At 38.7% G+C, this 16,055-nt stretch overlaps 1 protein-coding gene across 2 annotated transcripts in view; it reads right to left on the reverse strand.

The window, feature by feature from the left end:
- Window positions 1-3,709: 3,709 nt before the first annotated feature.
- NRG3 (neuregulin 3) overlaps window positions 3,710-16,055 on the reverse strand; it is a gene marked incomplete at its 3' end in the record, with an annotated part of 410,289 nt that continues 397,943 nt past the window's right edge. For both annotated transcript variants that reach the window (XM_082002522.1, XM_082002521.1), the window contains exons 8-9: window positions 9,950-10,120; window positions 3,710-4,217 (exon numbers count right to left, since the gene is read on the reverse strand). In XM_082002522.1, coding sequence (XP_081858648.1) covers window positions 3,710-4,217; window positions 9,950-10,120 — 679 coding nt within the window. The remainder of the gene's footprint in view (window positions 4,218-9,949; window positions 10,121-16,055) is intronic.

Here is a 16,055-nt window from a genome sequence, read left to right on the forward strand (position 1 = left end):
GAGTAGAAGAGATCTGGGACATGATCCTCTATTAATATAAACTATCATTATTTCCTTAACTACATCAGCTGAGAGTGTGGCTAGATACCAAAAGCATTCTGAAAGAGCTTTTTTTCCATGGATGCATTTGTTGATCTAAACATGATCCTGCAAGAATTAGAACGTTTCAGGTCATGGGTGTGCTGAAGAGTTTTTCAGTGGTTAACGCTATGAAATGTGCCCACACTCACCTATATTTCCATTTCAAATGCTGGGATCATTCTACTGAGGTTTTTTAGGGTTATTTTGGATTGTTTCGAAGAAATTCTATACAGAAGAAAAAGAAAAAAGATCAGGATATACACCTCTCGCATTATTCGGCCCCACAGTATTATGCTGAAGAGACACAGGCTTTCTCTGTTCAGTTCAGAGAAAGTCCAATTTATTTAATTAGCTGTTTTCCCAGTTTACTTGAGTGTAATGCTGCGTGTGTGAATTTTCACACCAGACTACACTTGGAACTTCACAGGTCAGATATAGTTTTTAATTACTTAACAGGTAAATGACTGAGTTCAGAGCCTCTTTTAGGGGGATTACAGTCTGTTTCCAAGGCTGGGAACAGATGTAATTTTAGGAATAAACTGCATTTTGGACTGATATCCCTTCCGATCCACTGAGTTCAATGGGACCATAGGGGTCTGGAGTAAAGCAAAATTTGACCTACCATTTCGACTGTTTCAGTACAACTTTCTTTTGTGTCCTCTACATAATTAATTGCCAGACAGAGAAAATGTTGTCCCATTCACTGCAAAATAGGAGAGTCCGCAGAGGAAAATAGTTGCATTAGAGAAACACACAAATGACATTAAGGCTACCTAGTTTGATGTTATTAAACCATTTTCGTTTCCTCTGCAAACAATGACAGTTTCAATAGAATCTGAAGCGATACTCTTAACAAATAATACACTAGTCTGTCATATGGTTAATAGTAATGTCTCTCTATTCAAACATGCTGAAAACTGAATAGAACAGTTAACATATAACAATCACACATCCTTTGCCGAGTACAAGATCGCATCTCTAACATGAACTGAAGATATCCTCACCATTTCAGATCTTCATCTGCCATTCAGTCAAGCATTTAATTCCCTTAAGTACATCGCTCTTCCCCTCTTTCTGGATCTTTCGGGGGTGCTGAGTGAGCACATTCTCTCCATAAAGGCATTGCTTATGGTATGGTTCTTTCTTCAACAGAAATCTTGCCGTGTGTTTCCAATGCTGCCAAAGGTGAATTTGCAGAGTTTGGTAGGATTTGGGGGTGAGAAGGCCTGGCATATGGATTGCAAAAGATTTAGATTTGAGACACCTATTATGGGGAGGATTCTGCACTTTATTGCAGAGAAACCATCTCTTGATGAAATTAATGGTGAGCAATTAAGAATTATGATCACACTTCACAAATTATTGAATCAGAGCTTTATATAGTAGCCAGTTTTTATATTACAGGTATGTTCACAGGGCTTATGGGCAGAGGCAAACTCACTTTGCTCATGTCCTGAGCTGGCAGGATGTAAACAGCGTTGACAGAAAAGTCACACGACTGTAGGGATGCAAAGCTGAGCCCCACCTAATGCACCTTGTCTTTCAGAGGGTTTATTTGGTGTGGGCTTGGGGCCATACCCACTGCAGCCAGCTCACCTCATGCAGAGTGAGATTGTGCCCAGCCACAACATATTGCAGAAACACATCAGGGTGAGACCACTCCTCATGGAGATCCCACCTTACTGCTACAACAAAAGCTCTGTGTCTTTGAAGAAGGGTGTCCGAACGAGGCGTGCTCCATCCTGGGGCATAAAGCATAGTTTGCCCTCAAATATATTTTTATTGAAAACACACAGCAAAGATTACAGCCATAGAAAGTTCTGTAAACAAGACAATTTCATCAACCTTATCTTAAAAAAAACCCAAACAAAACCGCAAAAGAAACCCAAAATAAGACTTGCTGAATGAAGACTGTGAATAGTAATTTTTTTTACTGCCTTTTTTAACAAAAAAAAATTACATACACCTTCAGCATTTCTGTTCCAAATTTACTTGACAGAGGTTAAAATATTGCTTTATTCTGACTCAACATACAGCAGCACTGTGTGATCAATTGTGCTATTTTGGTAATTCTTGAGACTTGTGAACTGAAAAGTCTGGGGCACATTAATAAATTTAACAATTAATTTGCTGCAAAGGAATATTTTAATACATTCTGTATATACTGTAAATTTGTTTTTAATCACTCTTCTGACATTAACCAGGGAAGACTATTTAGCAATTATTTATTATAGTTAATTTTCTTTTTCCCCATGAATAAGAAGACATTTTAATACTAATAAAAACAGTAACATGTGTGTCAGTGAACCAAATTCATTGCATTATTGGCAATTTATGGGATGGAGAGAGACTCGAAAGCAAATGCAAAAAATGCTTATAATGGGATTGGGATACAGCAACCAGGAAATGACATTTCTTCTCTAAGGCCTTGATCCTCTGCAGGGAGTGATTTCGTGGAAATCATCTGCTCTTATATAGCCCCATTCGAATCAGATCTGTGCATGCTTGTGGGTCTGCCCATACTGAACCATCTGCAGGGTAGAAGCTTTAAAGTTCACAAGCATAAGCCATGATTAATTAAAGTGACTGGAGAACTGAAAGCAGGAACAAATCAGGGCAGCTTGGACACTTACCGGCTGGATTTTGATCATATTGGATCTCCCTGACTCTTCTCTGAACAACCCACAATAAACAGTAAGTTAAAAAAAATACACACACACTCAGAAGTGCTCCTTGAGGGCTTATAAATGCCTTCAAAGTATAAGAGTTTAGAAATGTTGAAGGGTCAGTAACAAACAACAGAATTTAATTTCCCACTCAAAAAAACCCAAACCAAAAACCAAACCTGTCGTAATAAACACTTTTGCACTTTCTCTTGTTCTTCCTCCCTCTCCACCAAGGCAGCTCTGATGATAGGCAAAGCTCAGAAGATAGTGCAGCCGCAGGCCCGTGACCACTGCATCTCTACAGAGCCCAATCCCACTCCACACTTGGCCAAATCCAAAGCTCCTAAATTTTTCCATTGACTTCTTAGGCTGACTGACACATTAAAGTAAGGTTGAGAGTTAAGCATCTGGCTCAATTTAGGGATTTACTGTCATTCCACAGTAGGTACCAGACCTCAGAAGTAGATGTCTGCATGCCTGTTTCCATGGTATGAACCTGGAACCAAGAGGAGACAGGGAGAGGGGACCGGGTCTGTGCCAGGGTCACGGGGCTTGCTCCTCGGGGTCTGAATCCCTGGCCAGCAGCTCACTTCTGTGCTGCTCTGAAACCAGAAAAGGAATTCAAGAATGGTCTTGGCCTTTACTGAAAAAAAGATGCATAGCCTAAGCCTTTGGACAGCTGAATGGGACCATGGTACAACGCTCTGTGACTGAAACTGCATATGTAATCCTGCCTAGAAAGCACCTGATGTACGCTTCATCCCTCCTGGAACTTTTCCCTTAAAAAAATATTTTGTTAAAAAACACTATGATATGAGGGCAATTGACTATTTGGTTTCTTCTAAGTAGATGCTCTTAAATTAATGCATATAAATAATTTGTATTTAATTTCCTCCCTTCTTGTTTAGCAAAGCATCGAATGCACAGATCTCGTTTCCCCTCCCACAACCCCCCACACAAAGTCACTTGGTCAATACCGAGTCTCTCTGCGTTTCGCTTTTTAAGACAAATTGTGCCTCTTGCTCTGATTTGGCCACAGGGCTCATGGGCAGAAAGGCCGTGTTTTCGCTCGCGCTGCTCTCTGCTTCTACACTTGCCAGTTCATAGTCCTCCGACTGCCTCGCGTCCGTCAGAATCCGAATCTGCTCCTGCACAGTTTCTAGCAATATTTTCACTTCGTGTTGTTCTGCTATAAGACCATTACTGACTGGGGAACTCACATTGACAAGTTCAGCTGAATAGGAGTTTTTGCACCATTTGATGCCTGTTACTTCAGAAACATTTTGCACTTGCATGCAGGCTTCGTCCAAGCCCACAGACGGGATGATGGGAACAGAGTTGGCCCTTGAAGATGAATAGGCGACCGAGTCGTTCTGATCCACGTTATTAAAATAAGAGCTTGTCTCTCTTGAAGGCAGTTGCATATTTATTGAAGTATTCTGAGGAATTTTTAAACCACTGGATGAATACCTGGAAAAGACAAAAAGGTTGTTTTTATTGTACGTCAGACAGTCAGATGCGACTGGCAGCAGGAACGCTGTGTGAGACTCAGTGAACTGTGCTGAAGAGACACATGTCATTTTTCCCTCACACTAGGAGCACTTGGTAATAGTGTGGCCCTGGGGAAAACAACAGACTCTGGAGACCTGCTTTTGATTCTCGGATCTGCCGGTGGCACACCACTGCTTTTCCCTCAGTCTCATTTTGCCCACCAGTATATGAGAATAATGACAATTCCTTTTAAAAAGATTTCAGGAGTTATACTGTATTATGAATTTTCTTTGAAATGAAATTTGAAATTCCATTCCTGTGTTCCTATGTGGGGAAATGGATTGATGCTTTCTTCGACATCAGAACTCTCAATATCAAATGGCTATTTTAGGAAAACACCTAAAGGTGCAGGAGTAGTCTTTTATTTACACAGAAATAATTTCCTGTCCTTCCCCTTCAAACAAGCAGAGCACCTAAGTGCAGCACACCTCTGAAAAACGTATTTTTTTCAACAGCCCATACTCCTAATGTTGGTCTGATTTGTTTCCTTAGATCTCATCTGGAAATAGAGCTAATATACTAGGCTTGAGCAAATGTCTGTGTTTTCTTGATGTTGTAAACCTGTGTTTCAAAAATATTCCTTTATCCTCCATTAATTCATATCATAGCATGATTTTATTTATTTTGAGGCAACTTTGGTGAATTTTTATCAATATTTCCATTTTGTTTCAAAGCCAAATTCATTATTCTGATCAGAAAGTGCTTTACAGGAAACATTACAGGAAATACTTAAAAAAAACAGAAACGGAAAGCATACTAAATATAAAATAAAGGAAACAATGAAAAAAAAAAGATGTTTCCCATCTGAGAAGTAATATTACTAGAAATTTGGTGCTCTGAAAGCTACTATATCTACTAGTCATGATTGCCAAGGACCACAGACATCCCCTCAGCACCGTAACATATTTTATTTATAATCAGCTTTGTGATTATATCATTATTTAATAAGGCAAGCTAATGGTGAAGTCTAATATGTTTTATCCATGGATGAGGAAAGCAACATTTAGATCTGGTGTGGAAGCAGGTGCTTTGAGCTCTGACTTGGAGGGTATTTTTCTGAAAGCTGCTTAAGCCTGCTGGACTTCACTAGGGATATCCTTCTACTCATACGTGCCTTGCTGCTATTTGGCATCAGCAGAAAGAGAACTAGGGAAAAGAAAGTGAATTGCACGAAACAGCCATAGTCCAATATTAGCGCACAACGCTAACTAACTGGAAAGGCTTCCTCTGGCCCCATCCTCCCGGCGCGCTGTCAGACAGGAGAGAGAGGAGGAGATATCTCTAGGCTCATTTCCAGCAGAGCGCCGCTGACTTGTAATTAACTCGTCTGTGGCGGCACCGTGTTTGTACAACTGCTTGACACATTAACCTGTACACGTGCCCGCATGCAGTCCCTGTACGAAAACTCTCCAGGCATCCCCAAAAGACCAGAAAACACAGCTGGGAGCTCTGCGATAAGGAGGGGATGTTGTGATCTTTGCTGCTCTCTGATGGAAAGAGATACTGCTTTGGGAAGTGGGACCCAGGAGAATAACATAGCAAGCGGCTTTTTTGGATACGTGCTAGAACTTCTTGTGCATGCTGTACCGCTGCACTTACATTTTACGTCTGAGCCAGTTGAGACGCAGCGTTTGGTTAATTACATTTGCACTACACACTCCTAGCCGTTTATGGAAGGCCTTTTTAGAACAGTTTTCAAGAATCAGTATGAATGAAATACTGACGAGGGATATTATTCCCGAGGAAGGACAATTAAAAAAAATAAATAAAAACAAAACAGTGCAGACCTTTGGGTTGTGCCCATTCTTGTTTCCTTTGCTTATTATATAATTGTTCAAACGACTATAGCTGGAGAGATCGCATCAGTTGCATTATTCCCTTTTTTGGTAATTCGGGCCCTAAATATATTCTGGGCTGCACCCTGAAAACAAAGGGAGTGAATGTTTTTAATGAATTTCACATGCAATGGCTGTATTATATGGATGATATATAAGCAAAACCAAGAAAAGACTGAATTAAAATGGGTTTGGTGAGAAAACAGTAACATTTGCCAATTTCATAATAGAGATTCAATTATTCTTGGTATTTTGAAAACTAAGTGGCAGCAACAATAACATGTAACGCAATACCTGGCATACTTCCATAATATTTTTTGAAGTACAGATAGACACACCAATTTTATGCCAGAATTACATGTTTCTGCCCTGTGCTCACAGGGCTTTCAAAGGAGGACAGAGGTTGAATTAAAGCACATGCACTGTAAGCAATAGGCAAGGTATTAAACTAGTAGGGATAGTATATCTAAACCATTTGAAACTCAGCGGTTTATTTACAAACTGATCCACGCTTCTACTTGTGACATCAGACTGCTGCTGTTTTCAGTAGACTGAGACTTAGACCTATAATTGCAGAATCTTAATTACATTTTCCTATCATTAACCTTCCCAGAACTATAGTTCCTCCTAAGATATGTTTTTTTTGTTTAAAAAATGATTTTGTCTGAATAAATTCATTCATGTGCATATATTTCAAAGTGCAGCTCTCTCTCCAACCTCTTCCTAAAACCAAGCAAAAAAAGAAATTCAAACATTTATAAATATGCAACAGTAATGATATTATACTCACACAGTGTTTAAGAGTCTAAATTAAAGAATGAAACTGAAGCATAATAATTTTACTGCCTCCTTAAAACGGATACTAAAGAGAGACAGAAGAGATCAGAACTTAAAATACAAAATGTTTTTTATTTAGCATAGTACCAATAGCTTTGTTATAAGCCCTGTTGCTATAGGTGTTCAGTATTCAGGCCTGATGACAAGGTGCATTAAGCTGAATGAGAGTCATTCCAGCGGTGTTACCAGGCTCTGGTTCAGCCTTGTAAGCACACATACCTATATAGACACACCCCGTTTTCTACCTGCAGATAAGACAGGTTTGGTGGTGTATACGTAAACACATTTGTATCTTTAAGTGTACACGTTCACAGGCTGTAAGGCACTACTACTAACACTTCATACCGAGTAACGCAAACAGCTGTCACGGAAAGCAGGCAATCAAACCCTGTCCACTTGACTGCGTGTAAACTCGTGACACCCTCAGGGACTCGAACTGGTCTCTGAGATGTGACTGGCATGGGGATGATTTGTTTTCTTTAAGCCCCTCATTTCAAGCAGGTTTGTCTAGTCCTTCAGGTAGCATACTGATTAAGTAACTGATATTAGCTGTATCTGACAAATAATAGATGCTGTTGCAAATAATGCTTCTTGAAGGCAGCAAAAGCTTTGTTCTCAATGTGGGATGGGAAGAGGAGCCTTTAACAGGACTAGACAAAAACTAATCAGGTAAATTAGCCTCTTTTCTTCCAAATATAAACATACAAAATCTGACTAAACTTCAGCCAGAGCTGCCGATGGATGAACTTCAGAAGGCTCACAGAATTAGGGAGCTAATCCACTTTGATTTGTGCATCCCTAGAGGGAAAGATGGAGGTGAAAAGGAAAGAAGGAAAGCGTGTAACTTCTGCAGGGGACAAGGGAACTTTTCGTTTGGGCTGGAAATCTAATGAGAATACCAACACTACGAAACTAGCAGATATTTAGATGGTAAAAAACCATGTGATTTTGGGGAAACCTCTTCGTAAGTTAGAAGAATTCCACTTAAAAGTAAAATTAGTGAATTCTTTTTAATTTTTGTTCAGAGATAAGATGTGTACTTGTATTTTGGTTGAAGAGATTATTTCATCGCTGCCACACTAAATAACTTGCAAAAAGTTTTGTTACGCTCTTAAAAGACTTAATTTTCATAAAAACCATCATCAGTAAAAGATTATAATAAAATAAGATCAAAGAATTGCTTTTGTTTTCATGCCTAACATTGACATTTTAAAAATTCACTTCCATGGGTACTAGTTGAAGACTTTTGGTATTGTATTTATGATATACACAGACTGCTGTGACTCCCTGTCACAAGACCAGCTGCTGATGCACTCGGAGGACTCCTTCAGGGAAAGGTCCCATCATTAGAGTCGGTATATGAAGATCTAATTCTACAGACATCCCTAGCGCACAAAATATGGATGAAGTGCTTTAGTGGACTGAGGCCAGAAGGGGTCACTGCCTGATCCAAACACCAACCTTTTGCAGAACTTCAAATTTAAAGTATAGGCCAGTACAAGCTGATACTTGCAACTGATTTCCTAGAGAGGAGTAAATACAACTACCCACAAGGCAGCTCTGCCATTTTCGACCTCACTTCTCAACCTAGGGAGAGGCTGCAGCACTCTCCAGAGCCCGTGTAACAAGACACTGCCATTGAAGAGGGAAAGCTGCTAGCCTGCCCCTTTCAGGAAGGGTTGCATTAGGAGTCACCATTTTGTAAGGAATTATACACAGTTTATCGCACAAATGAACAATAATATATTTACTGCAAGAAGTAATAAACAAGTTTTTCCTTAGAAGCAGCAAATAGTAACAATGAAAGAAGTATGAGACGAATCTGTACTTTTTAAAAGACGACACCAGACACCCAAACCTTTTGCTGCTTTGCTTTCTCCCTTCCTAGGTAAGCCCTGTTCTTGATCTGTCTTTCCTAATTACTGTGGCCAACTTTGTTAGGGAGATTCAGCTACAAAACGTTTAGTGAGCCAAGTGCCCCTCTCACAGAGTCCCCCTGACTGCTGCAGGCTGGAATGCACGGCGAGGGAGGCAACGACACACACGTGTAACAACACTTATTCTTGGTCAGCACTTCTAGCTGTCATTTCCCAGGAGGTCAGTGGAGAGTGATAAAAGCTCCTTTCTTCCCTGAGAAAATTAAACACGTAGGTGACCTCAGTTCTGCACTTCATAAAGCCAGTTCTGATATCAAAATGTACAGCTGCCTTCTCGCAGTGTAACTGTTCGCTTTGATGCACTTCGCTGAGACTTATACATGTCCAAATGAAACTGGTGTTGTTTTATTCCATTCCAAATATCACTCATAGTTTTACATATAATATATTTGCAGTGATTCTGGAAAGTCTTTGGAAATCTAGAGGGATATGTAAATATTATGCAAAATACCTCAGTAATTGCAAAAGACTTCAAAGGCAGCTGTAGGTGCTTGGGAGCACTTCTGAAATCCAGAGCTTATGTACAGCTGGAGCTCACATTCAGTATTCTAATAAGCTGAATTAAAAAAGGAAAAATACTGGATTCTTTGTGCATTTTCAAAGCAAACCTGTGTCAAGCGATTGGTCTTCAGTCTACAGCAAACACACTTCACAATGTACATAGATTTATTTAAAAAAACATGAAAGTTGGTCTTCTGAAATATTTTCTCTTATTTGCTGATGGGAGAAAAAAATGCTGTGCAAAAGTTACTAGAACATCACAGCACCGCTAGAAAAAGCATCAGTTATACAGAGTAACCTCGCCAGTCACTTACAGTTTGTTCTAATCACTCCTTCTACAGCCTTTGAAAAGCTTAAAAAGGGCAGCCAGCCAAATAAAAACATATTACCTTCAAAAAGCCAGTATGCTGAAAACGTTCTTCTGCTTTCAGTACTATAAACCCTGGGCCACAGTACACTACAACAGAGCTGGAAGGACCGTAACGGCAAAGCATATTAACCACATAACAGCAGTCACTCACAAATTGTCTCACTTACTCACCCGTGACAGGGTATTGTGTCCTGGTCTGTGATCCTTGACTCTTCTAGCTGTTGATAAGCTGGTCCTGTAATTCCATTGAACCTACCCCGAGGTAAGGGAGGAGTCCTCCGAAAGGCATTTCTATGTAGCATCCCACTTTTTTGTCCTGGGCTGCAGCATGAAGAGAGACTTCTAGGACAACACCAAGAGTACAGCAAAAATTATCACAGCAAAAGCACAACTTCTGCAAAGTAAAGATTCAGGATTAATAACACATTGATTGCTGTTTTTATAAACTTTGCTGTGGTGGTCTACGACATCAGTAGAAACTCTCTATGGAAATATAATGCTATAATCCACAGTTAACTGCTGTTTATGCCGTATTTAATACATCACCTCTTTTCTAGGAAAAAGAAGAATTGCCTAGTTTATTAAATGTTTTCTTGTACTTGATGAAGGATGACTCTTTTTTTCCATGCTGCGTACCATAATGCTGCTATATAGAGTTGAAGACTCAGACAGTATAATCAAACAGCACAGCCCCATCATACCTACAGCTGAGCTCAAAACCAGATCTTAAATTGAGAGCCCGTTATATTATCTATCAGCCTACAAGGTACTGCTTCTGGATACACCATTAAATTGTGAAAAAAATGTAAGTGAAGAATATGAGTGAAGCTTATGAAACTGCAGCTTGAAGAAACCATCTATGACATAAGTTTTCTCCATGTTGAACAAGATTTCTTTTCTATATTGTTTTATTCTTGTTTTATGTACTTATTGTTTTCTTGTTTATATACATTGACAAACAGTGTGTTGTTTCTTTATGTGATATAACACAAACTTGAATATGATAAAAAGAAGTAATAGTTTTCTACTTATTTTAGAAAATTGTTCTTGTAAACATTTTTGCAGTGTTCTGGAAGGAGAATAGATTTTTTCCATTTCGTGCAGGAATTAAAAGGTATCTAGAATCCATAGTTTTGGTATATAAACCATAAATAAAACTGTTGCTAGTGCAAAAATAAGGGAACACAGAATTAAGGGAAGACATAACCTATTTCTACTGTTAAGAGCTTGCAGTACTACATGGTGTGACTGGCTATTCATTTTTCCAGCTACTCCTATTTCTCTTGACATCTCCTGGGTCTCAGAAATGCATATGTATTACCTAATATTCTGTCACATCCTTAATGATATTTTACTATAGGTTTTGCAGATGCATTTTAAGAGTTATTATTTTTGGTTATGTGAATAATTTCAACTTCTGATACAACTCAGCTATGCAAAAGACTTTTGATAAGCTTGCATCTCTTTTCCTATTAGGACGTGACTTAAAAGCAATTTGCATTTTATACCTAGTGGGAACTTCATTTATATTTACGGCCACATCTACTCCCAAAGCAATTCTTGCTTGGACCAAGTATCTTGGACAAATTCTCTTGGAGTGTACCTTTCCATGAAAACTGAACTTTTCTCCCCAGAGTCAAAACATAAGAAATAAATTCACAGTCTCTACCCTACTGCTCAGGCCAGCAATGTTCCATCACAGTCTCTGCTCTGTTCTTTTCCACACTTTTACTTTCCTGGTGCTTTTTAACTGAAAAGATCAATAACCCATAGCAATAGCACTCCCTCAAGGATTTTCAATGCTTCCTTAAACAGATTTTCCCTTAATGATTAAGGAGGCCGTGAAAAAACTTTTTAAAAAACCTGAAGTACTGGCCTTTCTATTCTGAAGGCTGAGTTCAAGTTGTGAGTTACAATTCGTATTCTGTAAAATAACACTACCACATCACAAAACAATTGACAATTTCAGCTCAGGAAAGTCTGAGATTATTACAGCAGGGGATCTTAAAAGATTCAGAGGAATGAATAATTTGTGATGGATAATGAATTTCAGGGTTTTTTATTGACTGCAGTATATATACATCAATGTACTACATCCATCAACGTACAACAGAAGTCAACAAACTGATTAACTTAACAGACGTTAGACTGATTACAAATAGTTGAAAATAGAAAGGCATTCTTTAATTGTGGTTGGTTTGATACCCTTGTGCATCTTCCCTGTTGGATGAGAGCACATGGTCTCCCATCTAATAACATGCACATGCAAATTCACAAGCGCTCGGCATTTGTAATAGACGTAACTGCAACACCTACAAGTATACCTGAGATAATTGGTATAAACTGCAGCAAAGATGCATATAAATGACCTATCTGGACTTCCTTCAACTTGCACTGAAACTCTCGTTGCTACAGCTAGCACTAGACACTACAGGCTGCTGAAGGTGCATGGGCTGCTTAGACTGAAGGCATCTGGTACATGCCAACATCATCCTGCAATCACAGCAGCTCCAGCACCAACAGAGCTTCAGCAACCAATTTCTTGCTCATGTGAGGTTCTTATGCTTTCAACATTTCTGATAGAAAAAATGGAGGGGAAAATGAATTGAAATCATTTGTGGTCATGGACGAGACAAATTCTCTAGAAGGACCAGGAAATATTTACAAACAGTGCAGCTGCAAGCTGCAGGGTAACGCTCATTGCTTGAAACACCAAAGACAAGATAGTAACAATTTTTGTTAAAAGTTCTATGAAAAAGTAATTCCAACATAATAAAGTTTTTTCTTTTTCACAAAACTGCTATGAATGTCAGCATACTATTCCCAAAAACAATACAGTCCCTCTCAGGCTTCTGCTCTATTGCTCAGGTGAAGTGTTCCTCTCTCTAAGGCAAACAATGCCTTTCAGATCTCTTCCGGGAATTTATCCTCCTTCAGCCACCATTATTGTTTCTTCCTCCCTGTACTCCAGCCTAACTGGGTGAAAGAAACCAGCCCACATAACTGAGTGGTTTAATAAAACAGGCCATTAAGGAAAGCTGCAGCTGATATGTCTTTAAAATCTATTAATCAGTTACTCCGGAATAACAGAAATCAGAATATGCTTGAACTGGTTCACAAGTAATGCACAAACTAGGGAGAAATACAGTTCTGATGAATTAATGGTTTGAAAGTAGTTTAACCATCTCTAAAGTTAATTAAGAACTTGGGATTCATTGTTGCAAATTGTTTTCTTTAGGTTGAGCAACTGAGTAAAAACAAAGTTTCAGCAGGTGGAGTATTCTCTTCTCAAGGCACATACACAACCCCCAAGTGCAGTTAACTGTGTTCATGAAGAGGAGAAGAATTGCACAGAATTTATAGTAGCTCTGGGAATCTTCCTATACTACTTTTTAGTTAATTACTAAACAAAATTGATTATACATCACATTATGAACACATTCAGAAGTAACTTTGTCAACAGGAACATGAAAAGCATTAACAAGAGGATGACAATTAAACTGTTAAAACTTTAGACTGGATCCCAATACTTCCATTCTTGTTTAATAAGCACAATGGAGCTACATAAATAGTGCTTATAACCATGGTTGTGTGTATAACTATTTTACTTATTCTTTCCCCTTTTTTCATGATTGTAATTCATGAAAAGAAAGATGCAAAGTTGAGGGAAGAAGGAAAGTTCTAAAATTGATTGTAAATAACTCTGGCTCTGTACCTGCAAAAAACTATAAAGAGAGGCATATTATATTACATACTGATCACGAGATGTAAACACCAGCATTGAAGACATGGGTTTTGTCATTGCAAGACAAACAGTAAATACATACCCCCATGACAGAGCTAGCTGCCAGACAGACAGCATCTTCTGATGTTCCCTAGGAGCCACATTTTTAGGCTGTTAGACAACGTACTGCTAACATTTGTACAGATCAACTATTCAGGCTTTCAACCAATTTTCCATTTGAATAAAAAGGATCTGTTATACCTGAGAACATATGCATCTCTCAATAAATACCATGCAACAATAATAACACTGTATCACAAAGCCCTTTTGTCAGGCTGTTTACAAGAACAAGATGACACACAATGAGCATGTCTCTGTTGGAGCCTGTGTTATAGACAGCTCCCCAAAGGGAGAAAGTTATCATAATGTTCAGGACTTCAACAAAGCTGTATGTGATTAAAAGAATACTAAGATTGTAAGAAGATTATCATGCCAAAAAAGCTGTGGCCTAAGAGAACTGAACTTAATAGTTTTACTCCTTTTTTTCCTCTATAGCGTCCTGTATCCCAAGCATTTGAACACCACTCTTTCCCATGCCTTTGCAAAGTAATCATGTACCGTCTAGGAAAACATCTCATCTATAGCGGCATGATGACCTGTGTTTCCCAGCTTGTGTTTACAAACCGTTACAGCTGGTCAGGTTCTCAGCGCAGGTGATGGAGCAGGATTGTAGCCTGTTGTTCGCAAAACTCTCTTTTCCCTTCGCATATGTAGGAGTTGTTTTCCAGCAGCCAGCCTGTACCTACAAATCTACTCTTGATTTCTGAAATGGCAGCATTGCTGCTTCCTTTATATATTAATGTATTCAGGAATAGCACGTGTTGGGGCTGACTGGGGACTTTGCAACTCTATAAATCCTTCAATGCTACCTGTATCATCTGGTCACCATCCTGGTTCCACCAGACGGATACATACAACAGAAAAAGGGAACAGAGCATTCGAAAGTACCTCAATGGCACCGAGTTTAATCATCTGTCATAACTTCATCATATACTCCCTGTAGTGCACTGATCAACCTCCATCCTAAAATTACAATGACATCCAGGCTATTATGCCAGAAAGTTGTTCTATATTGAAAAAGTTGAGGCTTCTTTTTAGTTTAAAATTATTTATGATGAGTATATATCTACTGTCACATGTGCCACCATACTCCTTTGTTTTAAATAAGTCTTTTACTTCTTGTTATGCTTTCTCTGATGTATATATAAGCAGCAGTCATATACTCTTTTCAGTCTTTTGAAAGTCTGAAACGAGACAGACTCTCTAACAGTTTCTATGGAACACAGATTATTCATTTCTCCTGTTAGCTCATGAATGCAATTTGAGTCCCTAGTAATCAGGAGGCCATTTTAACCAGGTGAGATAATAGTGGTGTATTCTCATGTTATGTTCAAATGACATGCCAACAGTGTCTCATGAAGTGGTTTTATTGTTTCTGACAAAAAATGTCTTGATTAATACTTCCTCTCATCCTATGTATCTTTGCACAGCTGCATCACTTTGTGACTTGATTATCATTTGACCAAGTAGTATATACTGAAACATTTCTTCTTCATTTGCTTCTTAGATTTTGTTATTAGTACCCAAATGCCTGACCTTGTATTTAGTACTGCTGAGCTTCAGTGCACTTCTGTCATGCCAGTCTTTGAAGTTATTAAATTAATTCTTTATATCTAGATCCTTATTTGTACTGAGTCTATCTTTTAACTAGTTTTTTCAGTATGTTCCAACTTTTTTGCAACAAAATCTTGCATAAAAAAAAATTAAACAAAACTTGTGCCCAACGTTGACTAATTCTTTGAGAGCTCCATTAATGGTCCACTGGCAAATGTCTTCAGCCCAGCACTTACCTTCTCAACCTAACTCCTTATTATCTCCCTTTTAACCACCTCTGTGTATCTACATTATAGTTTTTCTGCCTCTCCCTACTTTCTCCCACTAGGCATTAGACACATGTGACAACAAATGTTGACTGAGGCTGTGTAGAGATCTAGCTCACCTACACCAAATACAAAGAAAGTCATCAGTGTAGTGTTGCAGGAACTGCTGCTGGTAAACCTCATGACAATTTTTACCCTTTTTTATATCTACCCAAAGAATCTGCTTCCCCCACATTTGTCCTAAAGCCTTGACTAGTCTAAATCAACATAATAGGTCTTCAGTTCCTTCGATAAATTTTTCCTCTTCCTAAATGCTTCACATTTGCTATTCCATCATCACGTGGCACAGCTCCCATTTTGATAGATGTTGCTACCAGACTTGAAATTTCATGAGCCAGTTCTTCTTCCAGATCCTTCTTTGATCAAGATTAACCAGACCATCTTGACTTAAGGGCTTTGATTTCTGCATTTTATTTCCACTTTGATTGCAGTAATGCCTATTTTCATACATTTGATTCTATTCCCATGCTACCTGCATCCTCAAATAATCATCCTAACTGAAAAATGAAATATATTCATTCAGGATTGCCCTGACTGCTTCATATATTATCTT

This window comes from Phaethon aethereus (genome assembly GCF_964289735.1).
Source record: "Phaethon aethereus genome assembly, chromosome: 7".
Lineage (NCBI taxonomy): Eukaryota > Metazoa > Chordata > Aves > Phaethontiformes > Phaethontidae > Phaethon > Phaethon aethereus.